Here is a 14,773-nt window from a genome sequence, read left to right on the forward strand (position 1 = left end):
CTATCTCCCCAAAGGTATTCCATGTCCCCTAATTCTGGGCCATAGAACAAATTGGTCCATGACTGATAATGGTCCATTAGTTATTGTAGGAAACAAAGTATCATGTAAAACATGGTGTTTCATAGTCTTCAGTTTTCTACATTACATTTATGTGTTCCAATATGTCTATTGTGAACAATTTGTTCTTCGCTACATAAATATTTTTCCTCCTTTTGGTACACAGTATATATCCTATTAAAATGTAGTTGAGCCATTCACTGTTAAGACATTCATTCTCACAGATATCACACTGGGTTATAGAAGGCTTGCTAAATTGACATTTATAGGACTAGCTAAACTAAATTCCTCTTTTTTTTTTCCTTTTATTAAGTCTTTAGCTTACTTTGGAGATATTCTTGCAGACTTCCATGTCTCATCAACTCTGTAATAATATAAATTGGATCTTCTAAAGTGCAAACAGCATAAAGCTGGATAAGCTTTGGATGTCTTAGATTCTTCATTATCTGTGCCTCCCTCAGGAAGTCCTTTGGATCCATTGAACCTGAAACAAGAAAAGGAGGAAATCACTTTATGTTATTGAGGCATTCCTATCTTCACAGCAGTCTGGTGGGAATCACTAAGATTGCTTCCTGCTTCTCAGTAAAGTAAGAGCATTGGTGTCACAAATCTTCAGATTTATCAAAGAAGAGAATCAGTCCAACCAGGGCAACCTAATAGCTGACGTGTTGGTGCATCAAGGGGATGTAATTTATGTGTTATGACCTGTAGGTGAAGAGAGGTTGATGCTGGTCCATATGAAAAATGAAGGGAAAAGGAGTGACTGACAGTCTAATTGATAAAACAAGGCCAGCAAATTAAGAACACAAAGAGAAGACATTCTATTACCGTGAATGCTTCAGGACACTGAATGTTTAATTACTGCAGCCAGAGCTTTTTGGTCCAGGATCCAGAGAAGACCGATAGCTGCTCTGTCCCTGGTACCCACTGTGGGAACAGCTGGATAACAATCCTAAAGCAATGACATTCTGCCATATTTATGTCCTTCATTCTGTAGGGATATTTGGTATAGGCCAAGGAGAAAACATTCAAGGGCTACACCCAAAACTTAGTGGGGTTTTTTTACCAGTCTTCTATGTCTAACTTGAAATTGATCTTCAACATTTTCTCCTATATTAATACTTCTGTAGTCAGACTCTTAAGAGCTTAGCAGAATGATAAGGAGACAGTATTGGGACCTATTATGAAGACTTGCCTACAATTACATTGTATTTTAATGGCTCAACTCTTACCATGCAAAGTGCCAAGTAGTTAACAACAAATAAAGTCTAAGAAGAGGAAGGATACCTGGAGTTTATATTTCATCAGTAATTTTTAAAAATCTTTCAATTTTTTTTTAGGATATGATGTTTCAGAGACATTACTGTAACTGAAGGAATACTGTCATTTCACATCTCAGTATTCACCACGGATAGTGCAAATATCATTTCCACTGATGCTCAAAGAGACTGTTCCATTCATCTGTCTCATGATGAAGACTTCATGACTGATATTTGAACCCAGGCATGGATAAGCTTTGACATTCTAAGATAACACTCCAACTTGTTTATTAATATGAAGTTAAGGAGAGTTACATGTGACTTGCAGACCATTTCACATAAAGCATTTAGGCAGTCTATCCTTTGGTATTCCCTTGAGAGTGTAGAAGTTCAGAACACAGGCTTGGTCAAACTCCAGATTCTGATCAAATCTTAGCTCACTGTGTGATCTTCAGCAAGTTACCAAATGTCTCTGAACTTCAATTTCTTCATCTGTAAAACATGGCTAAAAACCCGACTGATACCATAATATCATCACCGGGAAACAGCAATACCTGGCATATATATATTCAATGACTATTGGCCATTATTTGTATTATTATTAATATGCATACTCTAGGAAAAACCAAACACATCAACTCTATTTTCTCACAGACTGAGGAGGGGAAGGGGCAAGGACTCAAAGAGGGAGAAGAGAGAAAAATGACCTATTCTCATTTCCATCATGATTTTCTATGCTTCCTCCATTCCATCCCTACCATTGGTTTGTTCCACATAATCAAATAGTGGCAAAATGGAGCTGAAAAGAAAAGAGGCACCCAAAACATAATAAAGGACTTTCTTCTTGTTCCAATTAGTCTGGCCTATGGTCAAATATGGATATAGTGGGATTCTCCCCACCCACCCCCAAAATAATCTGATTCATGAAGCTTCCAGTGATAAAAGCAATTACTATCACCATTCAGGCAATTTATATATACAGTATGTTTCTACCCTAATGCTTTGGTAGCCATCAGATTCGTGGAATGCAGGACACTCAAATCATTGCCAAGTCAGACTCTGCCCAAGAGCTGGACCCACGGGACATCAGGAGCCTCGGCACGTGACGTCTGCTCAGAGCTCTCCGTAGCATCGCTGGTTACAGCTGACCAGCTGCACAGCAGAGACCCAATTTCAACTCAGCTAGTAATGCAACATTAAATATTAATTTTTGCCTGTCAAAGCTACTGTGGGAGTTGATTTCAGGCTCGTCTTTATTGCGTGGTAGTATGCTAAGCAATAAATAGCTGCTAAGATTGATTAATGGCCCCGGTGAAGTGAAGACATTTAACCAATCACCAAAGCTGTTTGCTGCTATTACACTGTAAATCAATAATAATTATTCCTGTTGGAGAGAAAACCATCGTGGCTTTTTTTTTTAATATAAGAAATGCGATTTTTTTTGTTGTTCTCTTTTGACCTCCAGAAGGCCTTCCTTCAAGAACAATGTTAGGATGAATAGCTGGCTGCTTCATTTTTGGAAAACAATGATTAGATTGGGAAATAAAGCTTAGGCTCAATTGTCAACAAGCTCAGGATTCAAAATAATATATATGCAGTGATTGGGAAAATCTCAGGTGCTGGAATAGATCGTCCTCCCCTGGAGTGCTCACATGACATCTGGCCACTCAAAAGTGCTTCTCCATCACTTCAGAAGGCAGGTGTAGATGCTGAGACCGAAGTCCTGCACTAGCGAATCTGCACCTCAGTGGACAGCTGTCAGCAGCCCCACTCAAGCTAACATTTATTAAGAACTCACTTGCGTGTGATCCCAGTCCCCACCAAAAACCCATTTTCACAAAGATATGATGTCAGAAAAGGGAATGTGACATGATCTAATACTGAACTATGTTCAAGTTGTTTACCTCAAAACTTTTAAATATCCTATGACACTCCTGTGAATTCACTGTGGTGCCCCGAAGTGCCTTGGCACACAGTTTGGGAACCATGGTGTTACACAAGACTGCTACCCAGCAGCACCCAGATGCTCAAGTTCTGTCACCGGGAGGCTTTCTGAACCCTTAAGGATTCTGGGTTAGGTAAAGAAGGAAGGTCCCCCAGAGAACTATATTCTAGCCTCTGGTTATTATTCCTGCCTATGTTATTAGAAGTAGATATGAGGCAACTACAGTAATGTCGTACTGTCATGGAATGTTACTTCACTGGGGTGATGCAACAGGGATAGGTGTGGGTTCAAATTCCAGCTCTGCCACTGACTGACCTTACAGTAATAATAATAATGATGATGATGATGATGATGATAATTAAAATAAGAACAGTTTTTCCTGGTCACTTACTATGAACAACAAGCTTTATTGTTGTTCAAGACATTATTCAAAGCATTTGCACTAATGACCCTCTTTTTTCCAAATGATAAAACTGAGACTTAAAGTAGTTTAAAACCTTACCTAAGTTCATAGGACTAGTAAGTTTTAGGAAAGTTACTTAATCTTTCTAAATTTTCTTATCCTGCTTTTAAAATGGAGGGGATAATGCCTGGCAGAATAAATATGATTTTAGTGTACTTTTAATTTCCATGATAGGAAAAAGGAAGATGGAAGAAAAAACTAGTTCCTACATTTCCAAATATGAGGGCATTTAGATGGACCCTTTTACCTTTTAACTATAAACAATTAGTATTTAATAAAATGGTTTCTCCCTGAAGATCTCCAAGATTCCATTGATTTGTTAAGTTATTTTCAGTGAAGTCAGTATTTTTCATGAAGCCTAGGAAAAAAATGGGAAGAGGGATAATCCAAACTCTGAAGAAGAGATGCCTTGTTGAAATCTTGCACTGGGGATATTTTAAGCATTAGCTGATCGCAGGAACTTGCTCTTGCCTTTACAATCTAAAGCATGTTATACCTTCTTGTCACCTGGTCCAGAAAAAGTGATCACAACACTTGCATGGTACCTGCATTGGCTGTCCTGTGACCCCTTGGACATTGACAGTAGCAAGCTGAGCTTCTAAAAATCAACATCTGACATTTAAGCTTTGCCATTCTCAGTCTCGTACCTGGTTTTAATGTTTTTACTGCTACTGAAGCGGTATTGTTCCATAGGCCTTCCCACACTTCACCAAACTGACCAGATCCTAATCGCTTCAGAAGCTGTATGGACTGGCGGTCTATCTCCCACTGGTCCACGGTTTTATACGACAAATCAAAAGGCACTGGCACTTGCATCTGTTTCACAGAATAATTAGAATAATTATGAGAAAAAGATTTAAGAATTTGGGGGGTTGAAAATAATAGTCTAGGCACTTTTTAAGAAGACACCATTTTTAAAACCAAAACATTGTACATTTTATTCTAATTACTTTAAAATGAAAAGCAATCATGGCAGAATCTGTAACATTGCCTCTTTGAGCTGATCTCCCCCCAAGTCTTGCTACATCAGGCAACCTGCTGTCCATCTGTCCCACCCCACATCCAATGCTACCCTTACGTGGGTCTGGCTTGATTTTCCTCTGACTTTTTGCCTAGCCAAATCCTCCCAATTTTAAGGCCCATTTGAAGTTCCACCTCATTCGCAATTACTTCCCAAATTCTTTGGTCTATAGCATTTACCATATGTATCATATATTTTTGCATAATTAAAATGTTCATCTTGTTTCAAATTCATTTATGTATTTGTTCATTCATGTACTTGTTCGTTTAGTAAATACGTATTTTTCAAGCACCAACAAGGTGCCGTTCTGTAAACAGAACAGACAAGATCCCTGCCTTCCTGGAGTTCATCGTCTAGTTCATTATCGACCATCAGAAATTATCTTAGCTCCTCTGCCAAATCATCAGCACGTTGAGTACACACTTGTCCCCACCAGAATTCAACAATACTGGTTAACCTGAGTATTTTTTAAGCCACATCTTTGCATCAGGTAAGCTATTCTTAACATGAGCTTACATATTCTTGTGGGGTCATGCCTATATCATCCAAGATGAACACAGTTATACCAAAACTGCAGGTTCACTTGGCAAGATTTAAGTCATTGAATTCCCTACATACTGGACAAAGTTCTGCAACTTCTACTTGTCCATAAAATCTTGGTCAGGTGTTACCAGTAACCCTTCACTGATCATCCAGACATAAACCACAGGGCTGGCTGTCCCACTGACAGGACATGAGACCTGAACTCTGATGAGGAGCTGAGGTTTTGCCCCAGGACAGTGCAAGACCACTCCATAACTTTAAATAAGTCTAGGTAAAACATGCAACAACTGAATAATGATCGATGTAGATAAATTCTATAAATGTTGTTTGGCCTGGTCACACTGTTAGAGCAGTTAGTTAAATGACATCTCTATGCAGACCAGATAATGAGTCTAGTAATTTCATATTAATATTCTCGAATACAGATCTAAATAAGAATTATATTTGGGCACCTTTTTTTCCCTCCAGCCATATCATTAAGTACTCCAGTGGCAGGACAACAGATCAGTTTCCTAGGGCAAAGAATGAATATTTTCTGTCTTGAGTGAGTGCCTTAGGTCAGGGGTTGGCAAACTTTTTCCGAAAAGAATGAGATATTAAATATTTCATTCTTTGTGGGCCATGAGGTTTCTGTTGCAACTATTAAACTCTGCTAGTATGGAGAAAAATCAAAGACAATTTGTAAATGAACGAGCATGCCCATGTTCCAATAAAATTTGGTATTTAAAAAATAAGTGTGGGACAGTATGGCTCATAGGCCATAGTTTGTCTATCCCTGCCTCAGGTAATCAAATGACCTTTTTTTTTTTCTTAACAGACAGATCACATGAGAGATACTCCAATATCTGAAGGAAAAAAGTTAACTTCAAAATGAACACAGCTTGAAAGCATTTCACCTTTAAACATGGTTTTCCCAGCGGGACACACAGGCCGTCACTCGTCTTGGTGTAATAGCTCACAAATTCATTCAGTGTTGAAAAGGTTCTTCTCTGGGTAAGGAAAAAGCCCCCTTCATCCAGTCTTCTGATTCTGTAGTGTTTCACAACCCTTTCATCTAAAACTAGAACCCAAAATAAGTCCTATTAATACACTTCTTGCCAAAGCCAAGCAGATTTACTTATTTTGCGGTGATGGTTTCAATGCATGGAATAAAATTTTCGTAAGTTCTATTTATTTCACAACTTGGTTTCAGAAAAGACTTCAGGAAGTTTACAAAAGTTATATAGCAGAAGAAAAGGGAAAAAGAATTGGGAAATCACATTTAAAGGAAATATAAAATAAAAATAAAGGAGTGAGGTCACCACTAAAAAAGCTAGGCTTTGAGGCCTATTTGACTTGATTAAAACAAGCCATAAAATTGACTCTGTCATTCTAGGGGTGCCTGGTTGGCTCGGTCGGTAGAGCATGCAACTCTTGATCTCGGGTTCGTGAGTTCAAGCCCCACACTGGGAAGTAGAGCTCACTTAAAAAAAAAAAAAAAAAATTGACTCTCATACCAGCAATGCAAAGAAGCAAACATTATCCGTTTCAGAAATACCCTAAGATGAAATCATAAAACTTGTTTAGAAACAGTTCAACTCTTCCTGGTACAGAGACCATGGAGAATTTTCTCCCATGAAATCCTATAAAGTGGAGAATAAAACAGTGTCTTCAGTACTACCAACAATAACATAAGGAATCCTGCAGGGCAGCTCATTATACTGTCTCTAAATGCAGGCCGATAACAGAATGTCCAAGCACAGTCCAATAAAAGCAATTCCACAGGGCCTCAAATAATGCAATCCATGTATACAACTTTGCAGCACTACTGTTTGATCCAAGGACAAGTCTTGTAACAGCTAAAGGAATGAACAGACTGTACACCCTTTTTCAAATCATCTGACTTAGAGTGGGTGTTTTGTTGCTTTTGCTTACCACCAGCCATCCTCCCTTCTTCTGGTAATAGCACCCCAGTTTTCCTCAGCGAATCATTGCTCCTCTAAGAGCATGTGGTCCAAAGATATGGGTGCCAACCCTGAGCCAAGGAACGAACAGAGCCAAAAAGCCTCAAATCCAGGACTTGCGCTAGAGAGCTCTAAGAACACAGGAAGAAGTCTGTTGTTATGGTGGTTGTTTCGCTTTGGTTTCTGTTTAACTGCTGGAAGTCTGGAGCACCTGGCAAAATCTTGCCCCCAGGCAGGGAGAGAGCTTGCCTGAGAAGCTCTTTCCTTGATATGGAAAGTGAAGCTTAGCCCCTGGAGTGCCCCCAAGCTTGGCTTCTCAGCTAGAAGCATCAATCAGTCACCTTTTTTACTTAAACTAGTTTGGATTGGGGGCTTTCTTAAAGCACTTGCATTCAGAATACTGCCTGATACATTTCATAAGCTCGTCTTTCATTTAGCAAAGTTATTGGTAAGTATTGAGCAGCATTTACCAGAGATACAGATATTCCGAATTCCCTGCTAAATATAGACACTTGTGCTCCAATAATTGGTCAAGCTGGAGCAATGCTCTCATGAAAGAAAAGAAGACTGAGTAGAAGACAGCTCAATCCCAGCGTGGAGGTTTACTGAGGGCACGCTGCTGGGAGGGACAATGTTTTCCTCACAGAATAATCAGTGCACATCACAACGGCTAAAATAAAAAAAAAAAAAACAGACAATAGCAAGTGGTGACAAGGAAGTAAGAGTAACTGGAACTCTCATACACGGATGATGGAAGTGTAATTTTCACAATCATTTTAGAAAACTGTCATGGTCTACTAAAGTTGAACATAATCATACCTATAGGATAGTAATTCCACTCCAACGTATGTAACCAACAGAATGCACAATATATGCACCCAAACACAGGTACAAGAATGCTTTTAGCAGCATTGTTTGTAAGAGTCTAAACCTGGAAACAATCCAAATGTCCATCAACTGTAGAACAGACTAAGAAATTATTGTATGTTTGCCCAGGGAATACTGTACAGATATGTAAATAAACAAACTATAAATACACACATCAACATGAATGAATCTCACAAATATTATTGAAAACTATTATTTAAAACCATTATTTAAAAACTAGCAAAACTACTGACATTTGGAGTCAGACTGGCACGTTCGTAAGATTCTCTTTCTTGACTGGGTGCTGGTTTACACATGGGTGTATTCACCTTCTGAATGCTCATCAAACCAAACTCTTACAAATTGTGTACTTTTGTTACGTAGGTCACACGTCAATTTAAAAGAATGTTTTTAGGGGCTCCTGGGTGGCTCGGTTGGTTAAGTGTCTGCCTTCAGCTCAGGTCATGATCCCAGAGTCCTGGGATCGAGCCCCACATTGGGTTCCCTGTTCAGCAGGGAGTCTGCTTCTCCCTCTGCCCCTGCCCCTTTCCCCCCACTTGTGCTCTCTCTCTCCCTGTCAAATAAATAAATAAAATCTTTGCAAAAAAAGAACTTCAATTGTTCTCTTACCAAAAAAAGGTAAATATGTGAAGTGATGAATGTATTAATTAATTCAGTGGGAGTAATGCTTTCACAAAGTATATCAAATCATCACATTGTAAACTTTAAATATCTTATAATTTTCTCAATTTTTCCTCAATAAAACTGAAAAAAAGAATCACATCATCGGGGCGCCTGGGTGGCTCAGATGGTTAAGCGTCTGCCTTCGGCTCAGGTCATGATCCCAGGATCCTGGGATCGAGTCCCGCATCGGGCTTCCTGCTCCTTGGGAGCCTGCTTCTCCCTCTGCCTCTCTCTCTCTCTGTCTCTGTCTCTCATGAATAAAAAAAAAAAAAAAAAAAAAAAGAATCACATCATCTGCACACAGAAAAATATTTTAGTTTTTCATAATACAGAGGGTGGGAGTATATTCAGATTCCCCAAAAGCCATATAAGTTTCTTAAATTACAATTTTTGAAGTATCTGCAACATATTCTTATACTCTCTGATCTGTCAAGTTACCATTCCCACTGACTGTGACTCTTGGGACAATGTTAGTTGCCCTGAATAATCATCACCAAATGGAAGGTTTTATCAGGATATAGAGCTAAACTCATAACAATCCCTATATATGGATTAAAAGGCTAACAGAAAAATCAAGGAGAGCTGTCAACAATATTAGCCCAATTCATTTCTCCACAAAGCAATACAAATATTAGAAGTAGAAAGGTAGCTAAATAGAAAGCATACCTGCAATTTATATAAATGATTGGCCTGAAAAGTCAAGCTTTCCCATTTATCAAACAGAAAAGTGCATAAATTATAGCTGAGATGTCTAGCAAGCCAGTAAGGTTATAATTGGAAATGATTGGAAGCAATAAAAAAAAATTCCCGCTTTTAAACAAGATGGACAATATCTGGTTTCAAACTGAAGTGGACTGTGTGAAAATTAAACATAAACAGGAATTCCTTTCTGATGCACCACAAAAGATCTAAAGATTTCCAAGCTGGAGACTAAAATCAATAAATGACTGAAGGGTTAAAGTACTCCCTGTGATTTTCTTAATAAGGGACGCAAATCTCAATGATTGATAAGGCTTTGGCAACTGTTATTGATTATAAAGAAAGCCTAAATAAATGTTTGCCAACTCTGTAAAGGTTTCAATTCTCAGCTGTAAAAACCAATACTTTGCAATACATTTAGCATTCTCAAGCACAATAAAAGTAATTTTGTTTAATATAAAATGCAATAGATCTGGAAATGGGAGTCCCAGGTTACAATTTAACTTGTGTATGACCAAAAACACATCAATCTCACCTGGCTTCAGTTTCCCCATCATTAAAATAAAAGAGCAGGCTTTAAGAAATCTCCAAATTTCCAATTGTTTCCACCTTAGTAATCAAACATTTCTGATGGCTGTTGCTTTCTTTCCCTGAATTCCCATTACGTGTTGTAGTCCTTTCAAAAACAAGTAATTCTCACCTCAGAGCCTTGAGCACCACTTACTTGGATGCTTTTCCTACAAATCTGAATCTACTTATAGCCAGCCCTTCCTTCGGATCTCAGTTTAAATCCTCAGAACCACCCTTCTCCACCCACCCTATTGAATGCACCTCTCCCCAGCTCCCTCCTATCACCCCGTTTAACTATGAAACTACTTATCTCGATAGAGGTGGCTCCCTGATGGCAGGGGCTCTGCTGTTTTGACCCAATATCTAATCAGAGTTTGGCACAGAGTAACACCTAACATAAACATCTGCTAAATGAATGGAGATGATTCACCAACCCTTGACTTTGAAGTGAAATACAAGCTTCTGAAATGTCTGCTGCAAAATTAGAGATTTATATAAATATTTCAAGACAAATTCCCTGGAATTTTATTTTTAAAGGGAAGAAAACACACTTAGCCCCAGAATATAGATACTATTAGAGGATCGTCATTCAAATTTAGATCTTTTTTTTTTTTTTAATTTCTGTAGCATAACACAGAAATAACTACTCCATCTCTAACTGACAGCACGGATATTTATATTTGCTTCATTCAAGTTTTCAACCTAAATAAGACTGAAAGACATCTATCTATCTATCTCTATATATATGATGTACAAATTAGACCACAGAAGCTACATCAGGGAAATCCAATACATTTTAGTCAGGATGAAGGCCCTTTTAATATTGTACTCTTGAGTAATCAAATCCAAAATATATGATTGTTTTTTTAAAAGTGGTTTTAATTTGTTAGTAGTGAGTCCAGACATTTCCAAGTTGTTGTTCTTAATAAAGATGGAATTGACGGGGTCTCAGAACTAGGGAGAAATGAATTTTCTATTCCTTTTCTGGCTCGCTACCATCTTTATTATTGGACCAAACCTATTCCAAATTCTATAGACTATAAGTGAATGATAATGTTTGTGCCGTTCTTATTGTGAATGAGTTCAGACTAATTAAGCATTCTAGTAGTTCATCAGCAAAAACCATAAGGCTAACTATAAAATATCAACAAACTCAGGGAGCATCATGATTGAATGGATTTAGCTAAAAGGCCAGGCATCCTGAGTTTACATCTTGACTCTCATTTATGCTGCTTGACCTAGGGGAAAATGTTTCACCTGTCAACAGATTAATCTACCGGAATATGTCCAAGAATTAGGATATATTGCGGAGATGTAGGTAAGCATGCAGGAGGAGTACGATAAAGGTTTGGTGAATGTTGAGAGAATTCAACTATTTCTCCCCATGGACTTCTGTGAGGGCTGCGGCACAGGGCCTGTGATTATCTGGCCACCTTCACTTCCAGAGTAACTAATTCTGGGGGAATCTGTGTCTTAGGGATGGAATCTTAACGATTGCAGTCCTATGTGCCAGACTCCAGTGCTTTTCTCGGGGGTTGATAGCAGATGCAGAAGTCCAGCTTTCTCCTGACGGTGAGATCTTACTTTATATCGTCTCTGCTGGTAGAAGAGTGTTTGCTGCAGAAGTAGTGCTGTGAGCTTTCAAGGAGTTCTGTCCCCATTCTACCACACCACTAACATAGTATTCAGTACATATTAAAGCATTACGAATTCCACGATATTTCACAATTAGATTTTTAAAAGACAGAACGTCCAGAAATGAACTTTAGAATACAACAGGAACGTCCAGTTAGAGACTGTGTCTGCAAGACACAAAGGCAAGCTAGTAGCTCAGTGAAAAATATCAGTGAAATGAGTAGCTTGGCATTTTATAGATAAACAAATGGTTGATTGAGCAGATTTTCATTTTTCAGCTGATCTTCTGGCATCATCTGGGCACAGCCTTATTCCTCTTGACTGATAATAATCTGTTCCCATACCGAGTAAAACACTATGACTTAGATGATTGAACAAAGGATTGAAAATCAAGAACTCACTGCCCTAATCTTATTCCACCAGTGATTTGTTCTTTGACCTTAGGCAAGGAATTTCATTTCAGTTTCCTTATCTAGAAAATGAGAATAATGATCTTATCTATATACCCCCCCAGGGATAGTTTGAGTGTCATTATTCACAAAGGATGATAGATATATCTAAATGTGCAATGTGTGAGTACTATATTAGAATATCAATATTATCAAATAGCTTTGACAACAAAAGAGAGCCACTCCCAAAGTAGAATTTTCCACTCTTTGCACAATAATGGCTACATAACATAGTGGCCACCAAATGTATTAAATGAAGAAATTGCTATTAATTCTGTGTGAGAGAGTTCCTGCACTTGTAAACTCCCATTTATTATTAGTACTTTTCAAAACTACTATGAAGATAGTCATGATGATTCCTCCAACACCATTGCCTCAGAAATCAGGCTAAGATTGGTCTAAACCAACAAGTAAATAACATGTAATTGAGTTATTATACTGTATCCCCATTAAAACAGAATTCAAGACACACACTCATTTTACACTCTATTTTGTTCTATAGCAGGTACAGAAGGATCCCAGTATGAATCGTTTTGAAAGGAGAAAGTACATCTGTCTTAAAATATTAAAGCAGTATCATGCAGAAGAGTTGTTATCTCCTTCTCTGGGAAAAAACGCACACAATACAACCAAAGTGAACAAATAGAATTATTTTTCTGCGTACATCTCAACTAGTGGGTCCCCAAGGACATTTGCCTTCCAGCCAGGCATATTTGAGAGTGCTGTGGACATTGGTCAGTAACTCTATTAAACTGGTAGGCTGAGTGAAGACTGATTAAGAGAATGTTCTCAATAGTTGACTCAAAAAAACTTACTAAAAATACTATTTGAGGACACATCCAGTCACTAGGTACCTTTATAAGTCAAAGATGACATAATCAGTTACCCTTACACATAAAAATCGACTGTCTCTCCCATATTATATAGCACAGAAATCATGAGCCTGAACCATATATTGTCCAAATACTTAATGACATTTTTGAGAAAAATGTTGGCCTTCTCCTCAAGACCCGTACGGTCTGACTCTTTCTAAAAGTAAGCCAACTCCCTATCAAAGCTGGCTCTTAAATTTTCAGAACAGAATGTCAATTTTACTGTTTATACAAATGTTATCTTAAGAAGATGAATATCTCAGGGCACCTGGCTGACTCAGTCAGTAGAGGATGCGACTCTTGATCTCAGGGTTGTGAGTTCGAGGCCCACACTGGGTGAAGAGCCTACTTCAAAACACACACACACACACACACACTGAAACTAAAAAAAGAAAGAAAGAAAGAAAAAGCAAAATGAGTATCTCTTTAATTAATAGTACATAATTGTAACACTGAATATTTTGCTAGATAACTGGGAGTATCTCCCATAGTTTCACATGAAATGCCATTTACAGCATCTAATATTGCAGAGAAAGTCTCCAGGAAACAACTTGACTCTTTATTCCTCTCGGGACTCTAACATCTCACTCAGTATTATATCTGCAATAAATCACCAGGAATTTACATGCTTGGATTATGTTATTTCAGTTTCCTACAGAAAATCTTTACTGAGCTAAGATTTAATGTGACATGTGAGCCGGTGCTTCCACTTTTCAAAACTTACCCTAAGGAAATAATCCAAATATTGACATGCATTTATTTAGCTCTATCCCTGCTTTGTTCCAGAAAGACTCAAAGGCTTGCATAAATTATCAAAATAAAAGAAAATTTAGAATAAGTGGGTAAAGGAAAGAGGACAAAAGGTAGAGGGAAGGACGATACTCTAGGAACAAGGCTGGTATGCTTTATGTAAGGTATTCTTTATATTCCAATCCAGGTTTGCTAGATGCACGCCAAAGATTTGGCTCTCTGCATTTCTGGCAGCTCATAGCCCTGAGGGAAACACATCCAGTTACCTGATTCCGTGAAGAACATAATACCATTAACTGAACATAGTAACATTAACATTACTCAAAAACAAAAGCAAAAAAAACACCCAAACCAAAAAAAAAAACAAAAAACAAAAAACAAAAATACAAAAAAAACCACAACTATTCCTGGAATTGAAGTGCGAGAAATTTCTCACATGGGTCCTCATAAAGAAAACAGAACATGAAAAAAAAAAAAAAAAGAAAGAAAGAAAAGAAAAGAAGAGAAAAAGAAAACACAGAAAATGTAATGAGTAATTATCAGCAGCAGCATTCTTAATATAAATACACTGACACATTGCAAAGGGGTGGCTCTTATCATGTCCATTAATGTGGGTCCATTTCCAACATGAAATTCAAATAAAGGCATTTATATGGGAAACTAACTGCAGTTCATCATCCAAAATAGGAAAAGCAATATGTATAAGGATGTTCACTGCAGCATTTTTATAGCGCTAAATGACTGCTAAATTGTAGTAAATCTGAAAATTGAGAGTTAAAAATATAATCATAAAAATTATGTAGTAACAAGAAAAAACATAATGTGATAAGGAAATAAGTGGGATACAAAACTAAGAGAATAGTGTAATTGCAAACATGAGGATGCATCTGGCGGCTCCCATATCTCGGGGCCCTTTACCGCTAAGGGAACCCAGTTGAGGTTCCCTGTGAAAACCGTAACTTCATAAGGGCAAAGATGATTACATTTGCCAACATAAAAAGATTGGCAGATTTTTG

General features: G+C 37.8%; 1 protein-coding gene across 1 annotated transcript in view; it reads right to left on the bottom strand.

The window, feature by feature from the left end:
* The window catches only part of FRK (fyn related Src family tyrosine kinase), a 102,541-nt gene that overhangs the window by 13,177 nt on the left and 74,591 nt on the right, over positions 1 to 14,773 (bottom strand). The window contains exons 3-5 of the mRNA XM_045866051.2: positions 6,185 to 6,348; positions 4,372 to 4,540; positions 383 to 541 (exon numbers count right to left, since the gene is read on the bottom strand). Of these exons, the coding sequence (XP_045722007.1) occupies positions 383 to 541; positions 4,372 to 4,540; positions 6,185 to 6,348 (492 nt within the window). The remainder of the gene's footprint in view (positions 1 to 382; positions 542 to 4,371; positions 4,541 to 6,184; positions 6,349 to 14,773) is intronic.

The sequence above is a fragment of the Mirounga angustirostris genome, unplaced genomic scaffold, assembly GCF_029215605.1.
Source record: "Mirounga angustirostris isolate CCGP_5_RB_7025 unplaced genomic scaffold, mMirAng1.0.hap1 SCAF_8, whole genome shotgun sequence".
Classification (NCBI taxonomy): Eukaryota; Metazoa; Chordata; class Mammalia; order Carnivora; family Phocidae; genus Mirounga; species Mirounga angustirostris.